The sequence below is a fragment of the Pithys albifrons genome, chromosome 16, assembly GCF_047495875.1.
Source record: "Pithys albifrons albifrons isolate INPA30051 chromosome 16, PitAlb_v1, whole genome shotgun sequence".
NCBI lineage: Eukaryota > Metazoa > Chordata > Aves > Passeriformes > Thamnophilidae > Pithys > Pithys albifrons.
Genome location: NC_092473.1, coordinates 554998 through 575310, shown reverse-complemented (window position 1 = coordinate 575310; position 20313 = coordinate 554998). Strand labels below are relative to the sequence as shown.

The 20313-nt window shown below is 51.8% G+C and overlaps 1 protein-coding gene across 5 annotated transcripts; it reads right to left on the bottom strand.

Moving 5' to 3' along the window:
- Positions 1-112: 112 nt before the first annotated feature.
- On the bottom strand, positions 113-19572 carry CFAP70 (cilia and flagella associated protein 70). Of its 5 annotated transcripts, none has more exons than XM_071571070.1 (23): positions 19435-19572; positions 18871-19053; positions 18352-18443; positions 17260-17359; positions 16170-16301; positions 14474-14608; positions 13841-13921; positions 13297-13388; positions 11763-11823; positions 9880-10071; positions 9126-9257; positions 8186-8311; positions 7406-7539; positions 7195-7310; positions 6909-7082; positions 5890-5997; positions 5071-5159; positions 4157-4309; positions 2637-2798; positions 2362-2451; positions 1290-1391; positions 433-480; positions 113-251 (listed from the first exon to the last, which is right to left on the bottom strand). In XM_071571070.1, the coding sequence occupies exons 1-23, from the start codon at positions 19465-19467 to the stop codon at positions 171-173; spliced, it is 2616 nt and encodes an 871-aa protein (XP_071427171.1). In that variant the 5' UTR covers positions 19468-19572; the 3' UTR covers positions 113-170. The 5 variants fall into 5 exon arrangements, with proteins under 5 accessions (XP_071427171.1, XP_071427170.1, XP_071427167.1 ...); XM_071571069.1 differs by having other exon boundaries at positions 9072-9257; positions 19435-19549; XM_071571066.1 differs by lacking the exons at positions 113-251; positions 433-480; positions 1290-1391 and having other exon boundaries at positions 1681-2451; positions 9072-9257; positions 19435-19549.
- Between the last annotated feature and the right edge of the window lie 741 nt (positions 19573-20313).

Sequence of the window (20313 nt, the reverse complement as noted above, 5' to 3'; positions counted from 1 at the left end):
ATCCGCGAGGCGTTACGGCCCATCACGTGACCCAGCCCCGCCCCCGGGCCCTCCCCGCCCCGCCCCCTCCCGGGGTCGCGATACGATCGGGACACGATCGTGACAGCGGCGAAACGAGCGCTCGGGGCGCTGGGTCTTTATGTGCTCGGGGACTTCATGTGCCCGGGGGCTCAGAGCGACGGGTCGCCGAAGCCGAAGCGGCGCTGCGCGGCGCGGATCTCGCGCAGCAGCGCCTGGTCCCGCAGGCCGAGCTGCGGGGAAGGGGAGCGGGTCGGGGCCGCGCTCCACCGACCCCGCGGGGGATGAGGGGCTGTGCGGGGGCTCAGCCGAGCGGGGACACCGCCGGGACACGGAGCGTCCCGTGCCACAGCCGCGCACCCCGCAGGGCAGCGAACGGGGCGAGCGGTTCGTGCTGCGGGACCGGACACGAACCTTGACGGTGTATTTGTAGCACTGCTCTGCCTCCAGCTGCCGCCCGCCCTGCGACAGCGACAGAGCCGCCGGGGAGGAAAGCACAGGGGGGTTAGGCAGGAAGAGACCTTTAGGACCATCATATTCAGCCATTCCCCCAGCACTGCCAAGGCCATCACTGCCCCGTGTCCCCAAGAGCCACATCCACACGGCTTTTAAATCCCTCCAGGGATGGGGACTCCACCACTGCCCTGGGCAGCTGTGCCAGGGCTGGACAGCCTTTTCCATGAAGAAATTTTCCTCATATCCAGCCTGCCCCTCCCCTGGCACAGCCTGAGGCCGTTCCCTCTCCTCCAGTCCCTGTTCCCCGGAGCAGAGCCCAACCTGCCCCCGGCTCCCCCCTCCTGTCAGGGAATTGCAGAGAGCGAGAAGGTCCCCCCTGAATCTCCTTTTCTCCAGGCTGAGCCCCCTCAGCCACTCCTGCTACTCCACCCCCTTCCCAGCTCCTTTCCCTGCCCTGGACATGCTCCAATGTCTTTCCTTTTGTCATGAGGGGCCCAGAAGTGCCCCCAGGACTGGAGGTGCCTCAGCAGTGCCCTGCACCCCAGGAAAGACACAAGATCTCGGTGAAGAGACATTTGTAAGAAGCCCAGCAGAGAGGACGTGCCTCAGGGCAGTCAGTGCCTCAGGGGATGACAAGCAGCAAGAAGGGCACTGCCTTTGCCATCTGAATGCTGCTTTCACCGAGCACAGCCCCCAGACTTTCACCAGTGATCTCTACACCATAATCTTCAGGTTTGCGAGTGGATGCAGATAAACCCTCCACTAAACTCCCGAAAACCCCCCTCTCCACTAGGATGGCAGGGCTGGGTACTCACTCGCAGACAGATGAGGGCGAGATATCCCCACACTTCAGCGTTGGTGTTATTTAGGGCATTGGCTTCAGAGAGAGCATCTTCTGCTTCCACCAGCAGTTCCAGCTTGACAGAGATAGAGAGACACGGACAAAAGGCAAAGAGCAGGCAGAAGGGGCTTCAGAACTGAACAGGCATTGCTCTAACACCAAAAGAAATCAGTGAAACAAAAACTCCTAGCAGGGTTTCCCTGATAGGGATCCAGGGAAAGGATTTAGGGCACAGACAGGCAGGGCACTACCAATATCCAGCTCTCCAGTCTGGAGCACAGACTTCCCACTGCAGACCATTATGGGATCACACACTATTTCCAAAGCAGCTTCCAGTTGTAAAGAAAGGAGAACAAACACCTTCACCTCCAGGAACTAAGTGATCCAGCTCCATGAGGAAATGTGGCTGTGCTCCTGCTCCCTATTCCCTCTGTGCAGCAGGTCCAGGTAGGCAGGGGTAGCTGGTGCCTGATGGGTGCAGCCACCCAGTCCACCACTCACCTCCCTGGCCCAATTCCACAGCCTCCCATGAAATACACATTTGGCCAAGGGGGAAAGAGAAGTTCAAGTCCCTTCCCTGGGCCAAACTCCCTTGGAGGAACCTGGTGAGGTGCTCCTCGGGGAGATACCATGCTTCTGCTGGCTGGGTGTCCTTGGCACCCCTCAGATGTGATGGATTCCCTTGGGAAAGCACTGAGATTCCTCCCTGCTGACATCCCACTCAGTTGTAGTGGTGACATGCAGGCCATGTGCAGGTAGGCATTGGGAGCAGAGCCCAGATTGCTTGTCATGACACCCTGGGGAAGGAGGTTCTGGCAGGAGCTGGGATGAGAGGAAGGATGCTGCTCCCAGAGCACAGCCCACACAAGCAGTACAGGTGCCATGCTGGGGCTGTAACAGTGCACAGGACACAGTGGCCTCTGGGAGCACTGGGGCACAGGCAGCCAAGCTTTACTTAAATCAAGGGGATCATGCAAAAGCAAGCCCTGTGTCCCATGCCATGGCACTGATTGAAGCACAGATGACATGGAGGCAGCTGCACTTACCCTGTAGCAGGCGATCCCAACCCCCAGCCAGGTGAGACAGGACGCAGAGTTGTCACAGGCAAGCAGGTAGATCTGCTTGGCTCGGCCATACTGCCAGGAGAGAGACAGCTGTGCTTCCCTCTGCAGCATCACAGCCCTCCACAGTCTCCTCTCTCCAGGGATTTGCCAAACACACTGTCTCCAGTGGGGCTCAGGCACCCACCCTCTCCACAACTACTGGGGGAGCAACTTGCTTTGTGGCAACTTCCTCTCCACCACCACGGCTGGACCCTCACCTCTCTCTCTTCCAGGTAGATGGAGCCCAGGCGCAGGTAGACAAAGTGCATATCCAGAGCATCCTCCACAAAACTGACCACTCGCTCATAGCACTCCTTTGCCTTACCAAAGTCCCCCTTCAGGTAGCACAGGTGTCCTTTCTGAGCCCAGACATTTGGGTTCTGTGCACACAAAACCAGGATTGAGACATGGGTGGGAGACAGGAGGGAGAAACACCTGGGGCTGGGACACCTATAAGCAGCAGAAAGGAGGAGCTGAGCAGTGTTTAATTATATTATCACAACCCCCTGCAGCACTCCAGGCTCTCTACAGAGGAGAGAGGGGAAGGAACATAGAGGTGCCAGCTGTCAACAGCTGAACATGAGCCCAGGTATGCACAGGTGGGCAAGAAGGCCAATGGCACCTGGCTTGTACCAGCAGGATCAGAGCAGTGGTTTCCCCCTGTGCTGGCACTGCTGAGGCACCTCCAGACCTGGGGGCAGTTCTGGGTCCTTCACAACAGGAAAGACATTGAGGGGCTGGAGTGTGTCCAGGGAAGGGAACAGAGCTGGGAAGGGGCTGGAGCAGCAAGAGCAGCTGAGGGAGCTGGGGGGGGGGTCAGCCTGGAGAAAAGGAGGCTCAGGGGGACCTTCTTGCTCTCTGCAACTCCCTGCCAGGAGGGGGAAGCTGGAGAGGGGGGGCGGGGGGGGGAGGGGCAGGTCTCAGGCTCTGGTCCAGGGAACAAGGACAGGAGGAGATGGAACGGCCTCAAGTTGTGCCAGGGAAGGTTTAAATTGGATGTAGGGAAAATTCCTTCATGGAAAGGGCTGTCCAGCCCTGGCACAGCTGCCCAGGGCAGTGGTGGAGTCCCCATCCCTGGAGGGATTTAAAAAGCACGTGGATGTGGCACTCAGGGATATGGGTCAGTGGTGGCCTTGGCAGTGCTGGGGAAACAGTTGAACTTGATGCTAGAGGGGTTTTCCAACCTAAACAATTCCATGACTGTGATAGTAGGGCAGGTTTAACATACAGAGTTGAACTCCAGGGGCTGCCTGAAAGACACCAGCCATGAGATCCCCCTCCAGTTCCCTGCCCAGTGTCCTGGCCTACACAAGGCTCCCAGGTACAGTCAGCATTCACAAAGCACTCTGAGGTGTCACCTTCCTTCTCCCTTCTGTTCAACCTGCCTCCCCAAAGCCACCTTCCCTCTCTGTTGAATAACATCCTTGTTTCCCATGAAACAGAGCCTCACACACCAAGGGAAAGAGGGGGAGATGCTGCAGAGGTAAAGGCAGAGACAGGCTCAGAGATGCCGCCTGTCTGTGCAGGAGGTGACAGCACGCCAGGAATGAAAAGGATAATAAGGAGGGCAGAGCTGCAGCCACAGCCTGGTGTGACTGCCCTCCCTGCTGAAACTGCTGGGGACTAACACTGAATTTTAAAGTGGAAATAGAAGCTCTGGATTGACACAACACCACAGGCTGCTGCAGTGCCTGGGTGAGGTCCTGTTGCAGGACACCAGTGACACACATGGAACTACCGTGCAGTCAATCCGAATGGCCTCGCACAGACATTCCTCACATCTGGGGAAATCTTCCTGCAACAGGTACGTCCAGGCCAGTGCCAGGTGATATGCACAGGTGGGGCCTCCGTGGGGACTCAGCAGCTCATGGGCCAGCGCCTGGTGAACAAACTGCGGAGGAAGGGCACAGGTGGTGGTTAGGGGAGCAGGGAAATCACAGGCACCCCAGAAGGACAGGGAGCAGTGCTGACAGACAACCTGTTTGACTTCATGAACAGAAAACCCATACCAGATTTTTTTCTGCCTCCTTTGAATGGTGGTTGAGTGGAAGGTGTCCCTCCCATAGCAGGACATTAGAATGAGATGAACTTTAATGTCCCTTCCAACCTAAACCATTCCATGATTACTTCTAGTTCTGTTTTTGCTTTTAGAAACTCCTTCTGCCATGTAAAAATTTGGCAGGCAGCATAATGTGGCAATCAGAGAGATCCCAGAGATAACTGTGTGGGACAGGACATTCCACCAGGTGACAAAAATTACTCTGACACACACAAGTGTCCAAATCAAAGGAGTTCTGGTGTCTTGGAAGCATCACAATAATGGATCCAGCCTCTGAATGTACACAGAAGAGCACACTGCACCATTTCTGAGCTGGCTATTCCCTCTGCAGCAGGCAGTGCTGGCTGAGGCCCCTCAAGAACCTCAGATCACAAGATGGCTGTGTCCACAACGAGCATTTTGGGCTGAATACTCTGCCTGGCCACAGTTTTGCATCTCTGGGCAGTGGTGGCTTTGCTCCCTCTTGTGCTCAGCTCTCGAGTGGCCACAGCTCATTCCTGGAGTCCAGAACAGGGGGCTGGCTGGAGCTGCCACCAGCTATTTGGGAATAAACCAACCTCCCTTCCCACCCCTCCACTCCCCATTGAGCTGACCTGGACAGCATTGACTTTCATCAGGAATTCCACTGCCTTCATGAAGATTGTGCAGGGAGGTTGCTGAGGTCCTGAACCAAGGGATGGTGCTGCAAGAAAATGTATCTCTGTCAGTCCCAAGGTGAGGGGTTTATTTCTGGAGCCAGAGCAAAGCCCGAGGTCCCAGTGGGGACAGAGGAATCCCAGCAACATGGTGTAAAACCCAGGAGGTGCAAGGGGAGGCTGAAGCAGAGATTTAATTCTGCATTTTTTTCTGAAGGGCTTAAGTTTAGTGTGAGATCTAAAAATAAACAGTGCTCTTGACCCACTTATTTTCCAGTCCAATCTCAGGAAGAAAAGGAAGATTTATGAATGATGCTTGTCAGAGATAACCACAGTGAGGGTCCTGCCTCCCCCGGCCAACTGGGGGGCTTCAGGCACCCAGCACTGTCATCTCCAGCACCTGCTGGGGAGTGGAGCTGTGGAGGAGGCAGATAGCACAGCACAGGACTCGGGGAGATCCACAGGGACACTTTGAGAGCTGGCATCCCAGGAGGGAGACATGCCAACAGCCAAGGAAGGCTGTTGGGTGCAGTGACATGAGAGAGAAAACTGTATTCACCCACTGGCTGTCTATCCTGAGATGTGCTGCTCTGAAAACCGGGATGAACCTGCTTTGCCTGGAGATTCCCTGGCTAGGGAGTGAGAACAGGCCTTGATGTCTTGCCTTGGCATTGTGATGGCCATGGCTCCTTGCTCCCATGTTACTCCCCACTGATCCCTCAAGGCCATCTCCCAGCACTGGGCTCTCCCTGGCACACCAGGTCCCCATTCCCTAACCTTCTGGGGCTGCCTCCAGTGCAGTAGTCTCTTCCTTGGATGTCACACAGGCCAGGGCAGGTTCCACCACCTCTGGAAGTTTGTCGGCTGAGCCATCTGAGACCCCCTCTGGAATGAAATGTCCAACAACCATTATGTGGAAAAAGTTTACCATAAACAGCTAAGTTGGGAGCATGATTCCACAAAAAATGGGAAAGACAGAAAATATAAAAGGTCTGTCAGATTTTCAAAGCTGGGAAGAAATTACTTCCCAGGTTGCAATACCTGGGGCTGGGGTTTTGAGTAGAAGGTTACTATGTGAAGCCAGAAACAAGTATAAATGAGGTAGGATGAAAGGAAATGGCCTCAAGTTGTGCCAGGGGAGGTCTGTGTTGTATATTAGGGAAAATTTCTGCACTAAAAGGATGGTCAGGCCCTGGCACAGGTTGACCAGGGCAGCGGTAGAGTTACCATCTGTGGAACTGTTCAGAATAGGTGTGGATGTGGCACTTGGGAACATGGTTTTAGTGGGAACATGGTCGTGCTGTGTTAGCAGTTGGACTCAATGATTTTGGAGGTCTTTTCCAACCTTAGTGATTCCATGACTCTATGAATATCCCTTCCCTCATAATCAGAAGGGGTGAAAACCCATGTGTGACAAGAGCCTGTCTGCCTGAAGCAGTGTGCATGGAGTGGTGACAACGTTAAAAATAAAGCCAGACAGTATTTTCCTGCAGCCTGGCCAAAGCTTTGGGACTCAGGACAGACCATCCAGGCTCAGGCTGGACTCAGCAAGGCTGCAGAGGAGGCCTTGGGCCTGGGGTCACCACCAAGCAGCTGGTTTGCTCTTTGAATTGGTGAGGCAGAGCCTTCCAAGCTCACAGCAAGAGCTTTCATGGAACTGTATTCCAGCTCACAGTCTACATCTTCCTTTATCCTTCGTATTTCTCCTCTTAGAAATTCCTCTCTCCTTTCACCCACACAGCTCCAAGCCCCATCTTGCTGGCGCCAGGGCACCTCCTGGGTTTGCCAGGCGTTACCTGGCAAGAATTCCTCTGGGTCTGTGATGGGAGAAATGTCCTTTCTCCCTTCTCCTCCCTCAGAAGCATCAGAGATTCTCCTCTCCTCACTGAGCTGTGCTTGCAGGAGCTTCTTAGCCTCTCGGAAGTTCCTTTCTGCCTGAATATTATTATTCTGCAGCTCATAAAACAAACCTGTGGGAGACAGACAGAGCAGCATAAGCAGACACTTGACCCATAACAAAATCTTTCCTGTAGCTCTCAGATTGGAGCAGGGAGAAGAGGACAGGTGGGCTTGCTTTTGTACCTGAAAGGGTCCAGGCTACAATGCTGGATGGCTCCAAGCAGCAGGCATCCTCAAAGAAAACCTCTGCATCTTCATAGTGCTGCAGCATGACAGCCCCAATCCCACAGAGCAGCAAGCTGAGGCAGGGGGGACCAGTCAGCCTTGCAGGCCCCAGCAGTGGGGTGGGAAACACTCCCCACCCTCCCACCCCCACTCTGGCAGCACTCAGCACCTTTGGATGTGCTGGAGGTCCACAGAAAGAGCCTGCTGGAAGCATTCCTGGGCTTTGGTGGTGTCCTCATGCAGAAGGCAGAAGGCTCCATAGTCCAGCCAGGACTGGATGTTGCGCCGATCCTGAGCTATCCTCTAGACAACAGAGATCAGGGCTTTCCTGGCCACCCCAGCCCAGTTTAGGAGGAATCCAGCCCTTGTCTATCACATGTCGGGGTGTCCCTTAACTTCGGTCATGCTGGAAGCCCACTTCCTCTAAGTGTCCTCCACCTAACACATGTCCTTCAGCTCCAGCTGACCCTCTCCCAAAGCCCAGTGACCCCAGTACTGACCCAGCAAGTCTTTTGGACCAGCTCATCCCATTTCCCCTGGCCTTGAGGCTGGAGTCACAGAATTGTTGAATCACAGAATAAACCAGGTTGGAAGGGAACCACAAGGATCATTGAGTCCAACTCCTGGTCCTGCACAGGACCAGCCCCAAGAGTCACACCCTGTGCCCCAGAATGTTGTCCAACCACTTTTAAAATTCTGTCAAGTGTCAAGAGATGTTTGGACAATACTCATGTACATGAGTCCTTGGTGACCTGACCAGGGACAGTCTCACATCCTGCAGAGAGCAGCATCTCCTGCAAAATCCCTCCCATTCAGGCTGAGTATCCTGGTCACATCCAGCTCCTTCACACACCACAGCTCAGGCTGCCTGAGCTGTCACCAGCAGCCCCACACTGCTGCCAGCCCAGACAAAGGGGACACGTGCAGGGAAGAACAGGGGCTCCTTTACCTGCTGGTGGTACAGAGAGGCCAGTTTGTAGTCCTTGTTGGCTTCAGCTTCACGAGCAAAGAGCCAGAGCTGCTCCTGGGTTGTGCGGGATGGAGGGGCAGGAGAAGCACCTTCCTCAGACAGAAGCTGGTAGAGAACAAGACAGTGTTACTGGGCAGGGGAAGAATGGTTCACGTCACCCCAGTCCAGTACTGCACCAAGGATTGACCAGTATGGCTGGGGCTGGACACATGTGAAAGGCAAGCTGTTCCAGCTGCTCTTTTCGGTGGGACACATTCCTGCCATTCCCAGGTACCTCTGCCACACAGGGACAGGGCAATATCCATTTCTACAAGGGCACAGAGAAGTAGGACAGGGGGATTGGCTTCCCACTACCAGAGGGCAAGGTTAGACGGGATATTGGGAAGAGATTCTTCCCTGTGAGGGTGGGGAGGACCTGGCACAGGTTGCCAGAGAAGCTGTGGCTGCCCCATCCGTGGAAGAGTCCAAGACCACGTTGGACAGGGCTTGGAGCAACCTGGTGTAGTGCAAGGTGCCCTTACTCATGGCAGGGAATGGACAAAGATGGGTTTTAAGGTCCCTTCCAACCTAAACAATGCTATGACTCTATTTACAGCATTCCATAGATCAAGGTGATGTCAGACTTCTGTGGTGCCACTCACTGGTGACCCCAGCTCTTGATGGAGGTCTGTGCTCTGCCCAGGTGAGTGGCAGGAGGCACAGACCCAGCCACCCTCACCTTGTGCCAGGAACACCATCAGGATTTTGTAGCAGGGGGATACAGATGCACTGGACACTGCCTTTAATGTGGCTTGGGGCCCATGTGTGATAAATGCAGAAATGAAAACATGAGCCTGCTTCTGTCTTGAAGGCAAAAGTCCTTCACCTGCCCTGGATCCAGAGTGAAGTCATGGCCCAAGTCACCCAGGTTTCTCCTTGCCTGGTTCACAGCAACATGCATCTGTTCCACGAGGTATACGTAGAGCTCACTGAGGAATGCCTGGAGCTGTTCCTGGGTCTCAAATGCCGTGGTCTTCAGGTATTTCTCTCTCACAATCTTCACCACAGCATACTGTGGAGACATGGGACTGTTGGACAGGGAAGGTCCTCCCCGTGCCCACCACCAGCTCCACAATCAGACACAGCCAGAACACACTGATTTTGCCTAAAGCTCCAACTTAGTTCTGAGGAACAAATCCAACTCAGCACTGTTAAAAGTAAAAAAAGCACGCAGGGAGGAAATCCTTCACCACCTCTCTGACACTCCAGTGCCCCTTTAAGGACAACTTGTGGAAGGCTCCTCCCCTTGGCACAGAGAGGGTGTGTCTGTGCAGAGCATGGCCAGGCCTGAGCAGCCGAGAGAGGGGGGAATCCCCTTGTCCTGCCAGGGCAGACTATGGGTGTGTGAGAGCATCAGCTTTGCCTTCCTCAGGTTATAAGCATGGGACAAATGGATGTGACTATCTCCCATTCATAAGGAGTGTTCTCCTGGTGAGGAATCAAAGCAGTTTAGTGCCTGCTCCATTAGAGGGGAATCTTGTCTCCCCAGTGCCTGTTGCAACAGCTCTGGGAGGCAGGAGGGGATTCTAGAGCATGACATCATCCTGAGTTACCAACATGGAACAGCAGTTCCTCACTGAGAAACTGTTGGGACAAAAGAAGTAGGGAAACAAAAAGCACAGATGAGTCTTTACCTTTAGCTGTTCCTTAAAAGCAAAATATTTCCCAGAGGTGTTGAGCTCATAGTTGAGCTGACGCTTCTGTTCCTCCAGGGTTTCGTGGTCTATTGCTCCATGGTCAGACAGTTGCTTCCCAAAGCGCTTGTGGTATTCACTCAGGATGGCAGTGGCAATGCTTGTGACACGTTTGTGATAATCTTCCACCACCTAGGAAATAAATAAATAAATCCCACAAGTCACTTATGCAATCAGCCTTGATATGTATTTGATTTGCCACAGCCCACACCTCCCATGAACTCCACCTGACATAAGTCTCAATTAGTCTGTCACACATCCTTTCTGTCCACACCTGAGGGCTGAGAAAATATCTATAGCTAAACACAAAAGACCTCTTGCCTGCAAGATTTTTTAATAAGAATCCAGTATTTTAGTCATTGCTGTCTCTTCTATAACAATGTAATTGTCTGTGAGTAAAACAGATGTCATTTACTGTGAGCCTTTAAACCCAGGAGCCAGCCCCCTTCAGCAGAGTCTGTAATCTCCATAATCTTGGTATTCAAGAATTCTGGGTGACCTGAGAGTGGTCAGGGCTGATTCATGTTTGTCAGAGTCTGATGAAGCACATGGGCTATTTGGAGACAAAGTGTTGGCACTGCTCAGGGTAAACATCAGGTAGCCTCTTTCCCCAGCATCCCATTTCCTTCCAAACATCCCCTCACTGCTGCCTTCCCTCCCTTTGCTCCATTTCTCTATCTCTTCCCTTTGTATGGGCTGTGAACACGAGTGATGTACCCCAGGAATGATTTTCCAAGGCACAATGCTGTGGAGGAAACAGCCATAAGTTTTCTCTTCTGTGCATTTCATGGAATTGTAGAATCACAGAATATCCTTAGTTGGAAGGGACCCACAAGGACGATCCAGTCCAACTCCTGGCCCTGCACAGGCACCCCAACAATCTCCCCCTGTCCCTATCCTGTTGTCCATACGCTCCTGTGTAAGGAAAAAGCTGCTGTATTTTGCTGTAGTGAGAGGTTTTTCCTTGTCCCAGCCTGCCCAACCCTGATGTGACCCCGGGTTTCAGCACCAGATACCTGGATGAATTCTCACAGAGATAAAACTCCAGGTTCCAAAAGGTTAAAAGAATGTTCAGCATAACTTTATTGGGAGGTAAACAGCTTATATAGGGTTTTGAGGGGGTACACGCGAACCAGGGTGGCTTGGGATAGGTCAAAGGGCTTTGATCACGACCTGAGGGGCTTTTCCCATTGGCTGAAGGCCAGCTTCACGAGGGCAGCTTCACGCACTGGGCAGCCCACCTCTGGCGACACTTTGTTGCTGTTTACCAAGGAGCTGAGGTTGTTTACTTCTCCTTCTGGCTGCTCAAAGGTCAGGCTGACCTTGCCAGCCTAACGTGGGGTCGGGCAAATGCAGGGGCTGAGGCCAAGCCTCTCCCAACACTCCTGGAGCTCTGATAGCCTTGGGGCTGTGCCCACTGCCCTGGGGAGCCTGGTCAGTGCCTGACCATCCTCTGGGGGAGGAACCTTTCCCCAGTATCCAACCTAACCCTGCCCTGACACAGCTCCAGCCATTCCCTTGGGTCCTGTCCCTGGTTACAGAGAGCAGAGGTTGTAGCTGCCTCTCCACTGTCCCTTGTGAGGAAGCTGCAGACCCAGATGAGGTCCGCTCTCAGTCTCCTCTTCTCCAGCTGACCAGACCAAGTGACCTCATCCACTCCTTATATGGCTCTATTTCCCTCTAGATCCTTCACCACATTCATGTCCCTCCACCACTGTCTTCTGCAAACCTCATCTACATGTTGCTGCAGGGCTCAGAATGAAGACTTCCCAGTGTGAGAGAAATGAGGGCAGAATGGGTGGCACATACCCTCTTGCACGTACCTTCTTAGCTCCTTCAGTCCAGGCAGGCAGCGCAGGGCGAGAAGGAATCATCTCCTTGATGCTGTCAATGAGAGCACAGAAGAGATCAGCCAAGTACACTGCCAGGGAAGTTGGCTTGTCATGTTGGCACAGGCAGCATGTAGTGCGAGGGCTCCAACCTGCCATCGTGTCCCTGAGGCACCTCACAGGGAACCTGGGAGGAAAACTGAAGTCTCAGACCAAGAGTGAACTGTAAAGGGCAGGCCCCTACAACTGAGCTTGTAGCTCATCTATCAGAGTTAACATTCATTACTGGCAATCAAAAACGCTCTCCTGGAGCAGCAGATCTGTAACTCAGAGCTCCTGGCTCTGCCAGAACAGCTGTAAGGAAGAAACCAACCTGAGGAAAGCTCTGAAGAATGTGGTCACTATACAGCCCAAGCCATCTGATCCATCAGTTGCCAACATCACACAGTGCAGCTGTGGCACCTCATCCTCTGGCCATGCATTGACACCAAACACCAACCTCAGACCACCAACCACCAGACACCACACCAACCCCATGTGAGCCAGTACTGGAGTTACAATGACCTTTCATTAGAATTTGGGGATCCTGGGATTAAAATCCTTAGTGCCAAAACAGCCTTAATTCATTGAGAATTTATCAACATTTCCTGCTGCTGGATATGAGAACACCCTCAGAACTTAGAACCCAATGAGCTCACTGAGCCAAAGGGCCACATGCCTCGTTCAGCTGCACACAGCAGGTGAACAAGGAGTTACACTGAACTCACACCGTTGCAGTAGAGCAGAAATGGTATAAAAAAAAAGCCAGGAAAAAGGGCCAGCAGGCAGCACAAAGGATGACACACATACCCTCCCTTCAAAGAGTGGCTGATATTTCTGTTTGAGAGAGACATAGACCTGCACTTGTTACTTCATTCATTTGCTGCATTTTCTCTTTTTCACTCAATAAACTCAATGAGACATGCTGGGCCTTTCCTAGCCTGTAACACAGCAGGGTTACCACTGACAGGAAAAAACAGACAGTGGAAGACTTAAAGTAGCAGAGATGAAAGAGCAGCTGTGCAGCAGAACAACATGAAAACTAACATAAAAGCCAAGAACTGGGTAAAACATAATGAGAAAACTTCTGAAAAGGTAAAAATAACAGAATGTTCTGATGAAGTTACAGCAGCACTACCCAGGGCAGTCCATGCCAGTGTCCAGGACTCATCAGGCTGCTGAACATCACATGCAAGAGGAAAACACGCAGGGATTAGTGGGAAACAAAGCCCAGATAGGAACACAGACACTGTTGTGCTGCTCTGGTGTCTCTTGTTTTGAGAGGAATAGCAAGGAGATGCCAGCTGGGATGAACAAGTGTTTTCCCAACACACCAGATGCCACCTCTGAAGCAGTCTGGCCAAATCCTCCTCCTGATTGCCATAGGCTTTGTCTCGGACCCTCAGCTGGTCCTTGCAGAGCATTCCAAGGGGGAGCTCTCTGTACAAGCCTCTTCCTTCCCCGCAATATCGAACCCCTCCTTACGCACCAGCGGGTGAGCTCCTCTCGCAGTCGCTTTGGGACCAAGGCCTTGTCCAGCTTTATCTCCATCACCAGGAATGTTCCTGCCTCGGTGTATTGCTGTGAAGATAGACATGGCTCTCACTGTCGTGCTGCCTGGAGCCATTCCTGGCACAATGAAATACTGAGCATACAGCTACAGATCTGCAGACTGCAGAGATACAGCTTGTTTTATAACCTCTCCTCAGAATGAATTACAACAGCAAAATTCAGCTAAAGAAACCAGGTTAGGAAAAAGGAGAGGGCCCAGATAATCAATCTGCCTGCAGAATGAATGTGCATTCAGTGGAAGAAGCCTAAACATGAAGGAACCCTTTAAAATAAATGCCTGATAATTTACAGAGACCTTCTAGTCCAATGCTAGTCTAATCTTCAGCTGGACATCATCTGGGACAGCATGTACATAAGATACTCTTTGTCCAACTCAATCTTAAGGAATTTAATTATGTGGAAGGTGTGATACACCAGCATGGTCATGCTCTAGAATCTTCTCTTCACAGAAACGTAGTTACCTGTCCATCAACGCTGCGAGTTCTGATATTTTCAGATCCTCCAGTGCCATCTGACAACTGGATTTTGGATGGGTTATGTAACTATTAAGAAAAAGAAAAGATGTCCCTTGTTTCAGACTCCATAAATCTCATATCTTTGCAAGTTCAGGGTGTGAGATGATACATTTGTTTAGGCAGCATGTGCTAGGATTTCAGGTTAGGAGAGACCTCCTTGAGGTCTGCAGTTTCCTCACAAGACAAAGGCAGCTCCCATCTCTGCTCTCTGTGACCAGGGACACGACCCAAGGGAACAGCTGGAGCTGTGTCAAGGGAGAGTTAGGCTGAATATAAGGAGAAGGCACTTCCCCCAGAGGGTGGTTGGGCACTGACCAGGCTTCCCAGGGCAGTGGGCACAGCCCCAAGGCTGCCAGAGCTCAAGGAATGTTTGGACAGGGTAGGATTGTTGGGGTGTCCTGTGCTGGGCCAGGAGTTGCACTGGATGATCCCCTGTGGGTCCCTCCCAACTGAAGAGATTCTGTGATAGTGAATACCTTAGCTGGCTGAGGCAGCTCCTTCCCTGGTTCCTGCATGCCCCAACTACCTCTGATATGCAAGCAGAGCAACCACACTGCAATGTGCCTCTCTAGACCTTACCATTCTGTTGGAATCTTTGTCTTCCTTCTGAGCCTTACTGGGAGGAGGTCTGGAAAGGGAAGGTGTCCCCAGCCCTTCCTTGATGAGATTGAGATGTGCCCTGAGTTCTTGGAAAATACTGTGCTGACTTTTGGTCTGAAAAAAGAGGGAACAGAGGGAATCAAGGGACAAAGTCGGCTTCCTCACCCCTTTGTCTTAACCCCTTGCATCCCAAAACACATCATCAGGGTCTTAAATGTATTAAAAAGCTTTGCAACCTCATTCTCCCCACCTAGAAGTTCAGCTGCCAGTGCTCTGGGCCAGCCCTGATCCCATGTAGTTGTGAAACCTCAGGTTGGGCTACGCAACTCAGTAGGATCTTTCTATCTTCTCTCAAGAGCTGTGTTTTCACTGAGGACTGGCCCTTGGTCCTTGCCTGAACTATGTGATGGACATGCTGCAACCCAGCTCCATGATCCTGACCCACTGGCCTGAACTCCTGGCTGGATCCTAGACCTGACTCACAGCTATGGACTTTCCTGGTGATGAGGATTGTTAGAGAAATCTGGTCACCCTCACCAGGTTTGCTCTGCAAATGTTTGGGTGCCCCCACCTGCCTGGCAGTGTGTCTTAGCTCCCAGCTCACTTGGTGTGGAGCAGCTTCCCTGACACACACCAGGGAATTGCAAGGAATAGGTTTGTCAGACTCTGTGTTTACACAGTGTTTGACCATCTAGACAGGCTGTTCCCCTCCCACACACTATGGTTAGAGGAATTGGGCTTGCAAGAATTATGGGGATTCTGGGGAGAGGATGGAGCAGCTCTGTGGAGACTGCCTAGACCACGAGGCAGCCCAAAGCATCCATAACATCAGGAATGAGAAGAACTTCACTTGTGGCAGATAAATGCCACAGGACAAGCAGCACCACACAGCCGAGAGGCTGTTATTCATGATGGAGAAGCAGAGCCCAGCAGACAGCTGTGTGCCCAGCCCTGCTCTGCAGCAGCCAGCGAGAGCAGGGAGGCAGGAGAAGGGCTGTAATTCACCCAGCTCCTGTGCCTGGACCACAGCACCACAGGGAACGTGGGTGGTAAAACCGGGCTGTGCATCTGCCCTCCAGGAACAAGCTCAGGTCTGTTCCAGGAGGGACAGACTGTGGGAAAATGGAGATATAACTGTCACTCGTAGTAACAGAGAGGGAGAAATGCAAAGAAAAATAAACCTCGGTGAACTAGAACTGAAAGAGCTCCAGTGACAGCTTTTTTGGTGGTTGCCTGGGTAACGCAATCCTCTCAGAGCCACTGTTTGCTCTTCCCAGCAATGCAGTTCATTTACCCAGACTGGGGAGAGAGGAGCATTCCTAAAGCCCTCAGCTGACAGCCCAAGAGGGAGTGGAGTGAGATTCAAAGCCTCTGTCAGTTCTCAGACCTGCTCACACACCCACAGAAATCCCCTGCCTTGGAGAAATCTGCACTTAAAAGCTTATATCATTATTTTTCTTCATCACCAGAAGGGCAGTGAAGGTTCAGATTCAGCCTCAAGTGCCGCCCTGCCCACGCCACCTTCTCCCAGACATCCCCCTGCCCACTCTACCTGATCCCAAACACCCTCCTGCCCATGCTGCCTGCTCCCATATACCCCACTGTCCATTCTTCCTGCTCCCAGCCTCTGTGCAAACCCAGCTGCACAGCTGGAGCACAGCCTGGCTGCTCTCACCTTCTCAAACACCTCACTGTCTTGGTAGCTAAAGACACGGAAAGCACCTCGGATCTCCTTCACACCAGGGCACAACAAAGGCAGCATGTTGACATATGCCACACCATGGAAGGAAATCTGTGCTTCATCTCCCTGGAAACACAGAGCAAGGGACTGAGATACTGAACAGACTGTTATTATCCTCAAAGAGAAAGGGTCACGGATCCATTCAGGAGAGACCACACAGCAAACTGATGCACCTGATGAGCCAGTGGCCCTCTGTAACTGGCACACAGCCAAGACAACCTGGACAAATAGACTGGAGTCATTTGATATGTAGAATATTAATTTCATTCCAATCCCTGTGAGGCAGATTTTCTCTCTAATTCCTGCACTCTGCCACACCTCAGAACGGTCTTGTTGAGATACAGCTGCAGAATTAGCAGCTATGTGGTTAGAAATCCAAGTGACCTTAACTTGTGCATCTCAGGAGGACAGAAACCAGGTAGCTGCAAACTCCTGGCACTGGTGAGTGCTGAAAGGGACTTACACCAACTTACATGACTTTGCTCTGGAAGAGATTAGGAGCTCTCACACTACCAGCTGCCAGGAACAGAACTGTTAGATAACAGGTTGTTTCTCTGTTAAATCACCCTGGTTTAGGTGCAAAATCATAACTTACCTACAGCACAGGAAAGAAGGCATGAACTTCTTCAATATGTTCCAAAACACCATTGGCTCAGTGAATTACCTTAATTCTCTTCAATACCAGGCTGGATGGGGCTTGGAGCAACCTGGTCTAGGGGAAGTTGTCCCTGCCCATGGCAGGGGGATGGAACAAGGTGGAGCTTGAGGTCCCTTCCAACTCAAACCATTCTGTGATTCTAAAAAGCACCCTCTCCCTGTCTCCTTTCCACCCAGCTGCCACAGACCACCAGTGAGAGCTCTGTATGCCTTAAGGATAAAATATGACTCTTTGACTAGTTAACCACTCTATAAAGGTGATTTTTTTCCAAGCCTCCTGCTCTCTGAGTCGCTTTGACTAGTTTAAGGCTGGTTTAGGTGTCACAAAGGCATCAAAAGGAAAATGCATACCCCTCCCCACTGTTACCTTGTCAGCTTTGCTAGCTTTGCCTTTGCCAGGTGGGGCTGTAGACACCCTGCAGAGCTCCACGGGCCAGCACCGACGCTCCGCAATGAGCCTCTGCAGCCTGGACACAGAGCAGGGATGAGAAGATGCACAAACCAAGCTGGAGAGCCCCAGCATCCTCCTTTCTGCCCCAGCAGCCCGTGGTGGGTTTGCTTCAACACACTCCCACAGCAAACACCCTCAGGCCATGGGAACACGTGCTTTGGGGCAGGCTGGGGACATTTTCTCCTCCACCCACTGCTGTTTGCATTTTTGGCATAACCAGCTATAAAACAACTGTGAGAGTGACACACTCAGTTTTCTCTCTCCCCTGGCTACTTCAGAAATCAAATAAACAAGAAGGAGCGTGATTAACTTTGGTGTAAATCCTGAATCACACAGAGCAAGCAGACCCTGAGTTCCCTTTCAGTGTGGCTGGTGACAGAAACCAACAGACATACAGGGAAAAGAACTTTACAAGTCAGACGAGATAGAAGTGAGTATTTCCACACAAGGAGTAATTTGGCTGTGAAACTCACAGCCACGATGTAGCTGAGGCCAAGACAGTAGCAGGATTCAAAGAGAAATGGAACACTTAGCCTGATCTTGAGCATACCTGCAGCTGCTAAAGGCAATGCTTATCCAATAAAAACTAAATGAAGAGTGCCTACATAAAGTGAAAGGTTTTAATGTATTGGAAATTCAGTAAAACTTAATTAGCAGCTCAGAGGAGAGCTGTGTGGGCCATCCTACCCTATCCCTGCTCACCATAACTGCTGCCCCTCCTTTCAAACAGCCCCCAGGCCCAGCTGCTGGCAACAGGAATGAGCATTTGTGGCCTGGAGACAGCAGCTCCACTTTCTCCCAGCACAGCAGAAAGAACCTGCTCCAGCCAAGGCAGTTCAAGGCTGCTCCCTTGCTCATGTGAACCACCTGTGGCCAACAGGAGCCACAGGAGGTGAGGCAGAGCCACAGTTTGACCTCTACAATGTCTGAGACCACCTGCATGTTGCTGCTCCTGCCTCAGGTCACTCATGTGAGCATGTTCTGAGGTGGTTTCCTCAGGTCCCTTACACAGCTACTGCAGCAGCATCCAGGTAGCAGCGCCTTTCCATGTCCCAGACAATTCTCTTTCCTCTTTCTGCTTGGATCCTGAATTCCCTGTCCTGTGAGAAACAGTGTGCAGTCAGAGTCAGGGCAGCAATCTCCACAGCCTACACCATCCCCAGAAATGTTCCCTGGGAGAATATGTGAGTCAGACAGAGGTGTCCAAGTCTCCATAGCCAGGCTAGCCCAGCAGAGAAGCCAACAGCCTTTCCTGCAGACTCCATCAACACTAAGAGCCTGGCTCACAAGACATAACACAACTCCCAGCTCAGCAGGCCAGTGTGGGTGGTTTTTGTGGACCAGACCTGCCACATGGCCCCTTGGGATCTCTCCTGCAGTCATCATGCCTGCTTATGCAGGGGAACCATCTCTGTGCCTGGACACTGCACAGAGGATTGACCACCCATCCCACCTGCTCCTCATAACAAGACTTTCCCAGTCCCTGCTGGTTCAGTTCAATCTCTAACCCTGCCAGTCCTTCCTCACCTCGCTTTTAGTGAGCTCTCCATCCTCATCCTCATAGGACCCACCAATGATCCAGGAGTTGGGTATGCTCAGGGCACCAGGGGCCAGGATGTTACCAAGGGGCCAGGTTTTAGGCCGTGGTAATGGTTCTTTTTCACCATCAATCTTCACAATGCCATTCCTGAAGAGCAAGGGGAGGTTCTTCTAGAGATACATGAGAAACAAAGGATTTGCATTTCCAACAGGAGCAGGAGCAAGAGCCAGCTGGTCTGAGCCGGGATAACAAAGCTAAAGCAGCAGTGCAGGGGCCTGGCTCGGAAAACACACTCCACCACATGCATACAAAGAATGGGATAAAAATAAAGAGCCATGTGGAAAAAACCCTGCCAGTTTGAATCCAGTCTTTCCAAGAAGAACTTTCTTTGTGTTAAAGAAACACATCACACCCCAGAGACTCTGAGCCCTCCCAACAAAGGCTGCTGGCACACAGGCACGGGGGCTGTGCAGCCCACGTGCCTGTGCACTTGTTCCACTGAGGGGGAAAACAACCCAAACCCTCTGCCACCATGCTTGGACCATTCTCACCTCACCAGCTGCTGGTACTTGCAAGCAAGCCATGTAATTTTGCTGAGATTCAGTGGCAAATGCTTCAGGGACAGAATAAGCTGCCTCCAGCGTGACTCTCAGGAGGCTCCCACTTGAGAACTGCTTGGCAGAGAGCAGGGGCTCTTTGGTGCACACTGTCACTTCAAGACCACCCTGTGAGACAAGGATAAAGTAGACAATTGTAATTTGCCTGGTCTTAAGAAGAAACAAGCAGAAACCTAAAGCCAGAATGTATAATGTTATCTTCTGCCTCATCTCAGATATAAAAGAAAACAGACCAGGACAGGAAAGGAATCAAGGCTCAGTGAAGGCTCAGTTGTGGTAATTGTTTGTTTAAATCACAGGCTGTTTCAGGCATGGCATATGCCCTAAGGGTCTCATAAAATGAGCTATGGAGAATGAGGCAGAGTCTCATAAAAGGAGCTGAAGAGAAGGAACATCAAGGATGGAAAATGATGCTTTTCCCCTGGTGATTCAGGCCACACTTCGCCTCCGTGCTCTGTGTGCAGTCTTTAATTACCTGTCCCACCCCTGGATGGATGGTGTGTGATGAAAAACCAGCTGGTCAGCATTTATTACCTGTCCTCCCTAATGAGTGCCCCTCACCTTGCTCGCTGTGAGCCTCTTAAGCACAGAGATGCTAATGTGATATCCACCCCTCCAGGCTGCTCCCGGTGCTCACTGCAGGCAGGCTCAGCAGCAAACTTGGACACATTTTCCCAGTCTCATACTTCATTCTCTGTTTTAGTCATTGGGTACTTTGCAACCAGCTGAATGAATAAGGACCTTTCAGGAAAGGTTGCCAGAACTTGTACAATAATGGACTGAGACATTTTATCTGCAGAAAGGAAGACTAAT

Coding starts and splice junctions, on each gene's coding strand:
- CFAP70 (XM_071571066.1), bottom strand. CDS start 19,467: ATGGCTTGCTTGCAAGTACCAGCAGCTGGTGAG. Junction 8,312..9,071: donor TCACTCTGGATCCAGGGCAG/GTGAAGGACTTT, acceptor GTTCTCTACCAG/CTTCTGTCTGAGGAAGGTGC. Junction 2,799..4,156: donor CCATTCGGATTGACTGCACG/GTAGTTCCATGT, acceptor TTGTGTGCACAG/AACCCAAATGTCTGGGCTCA.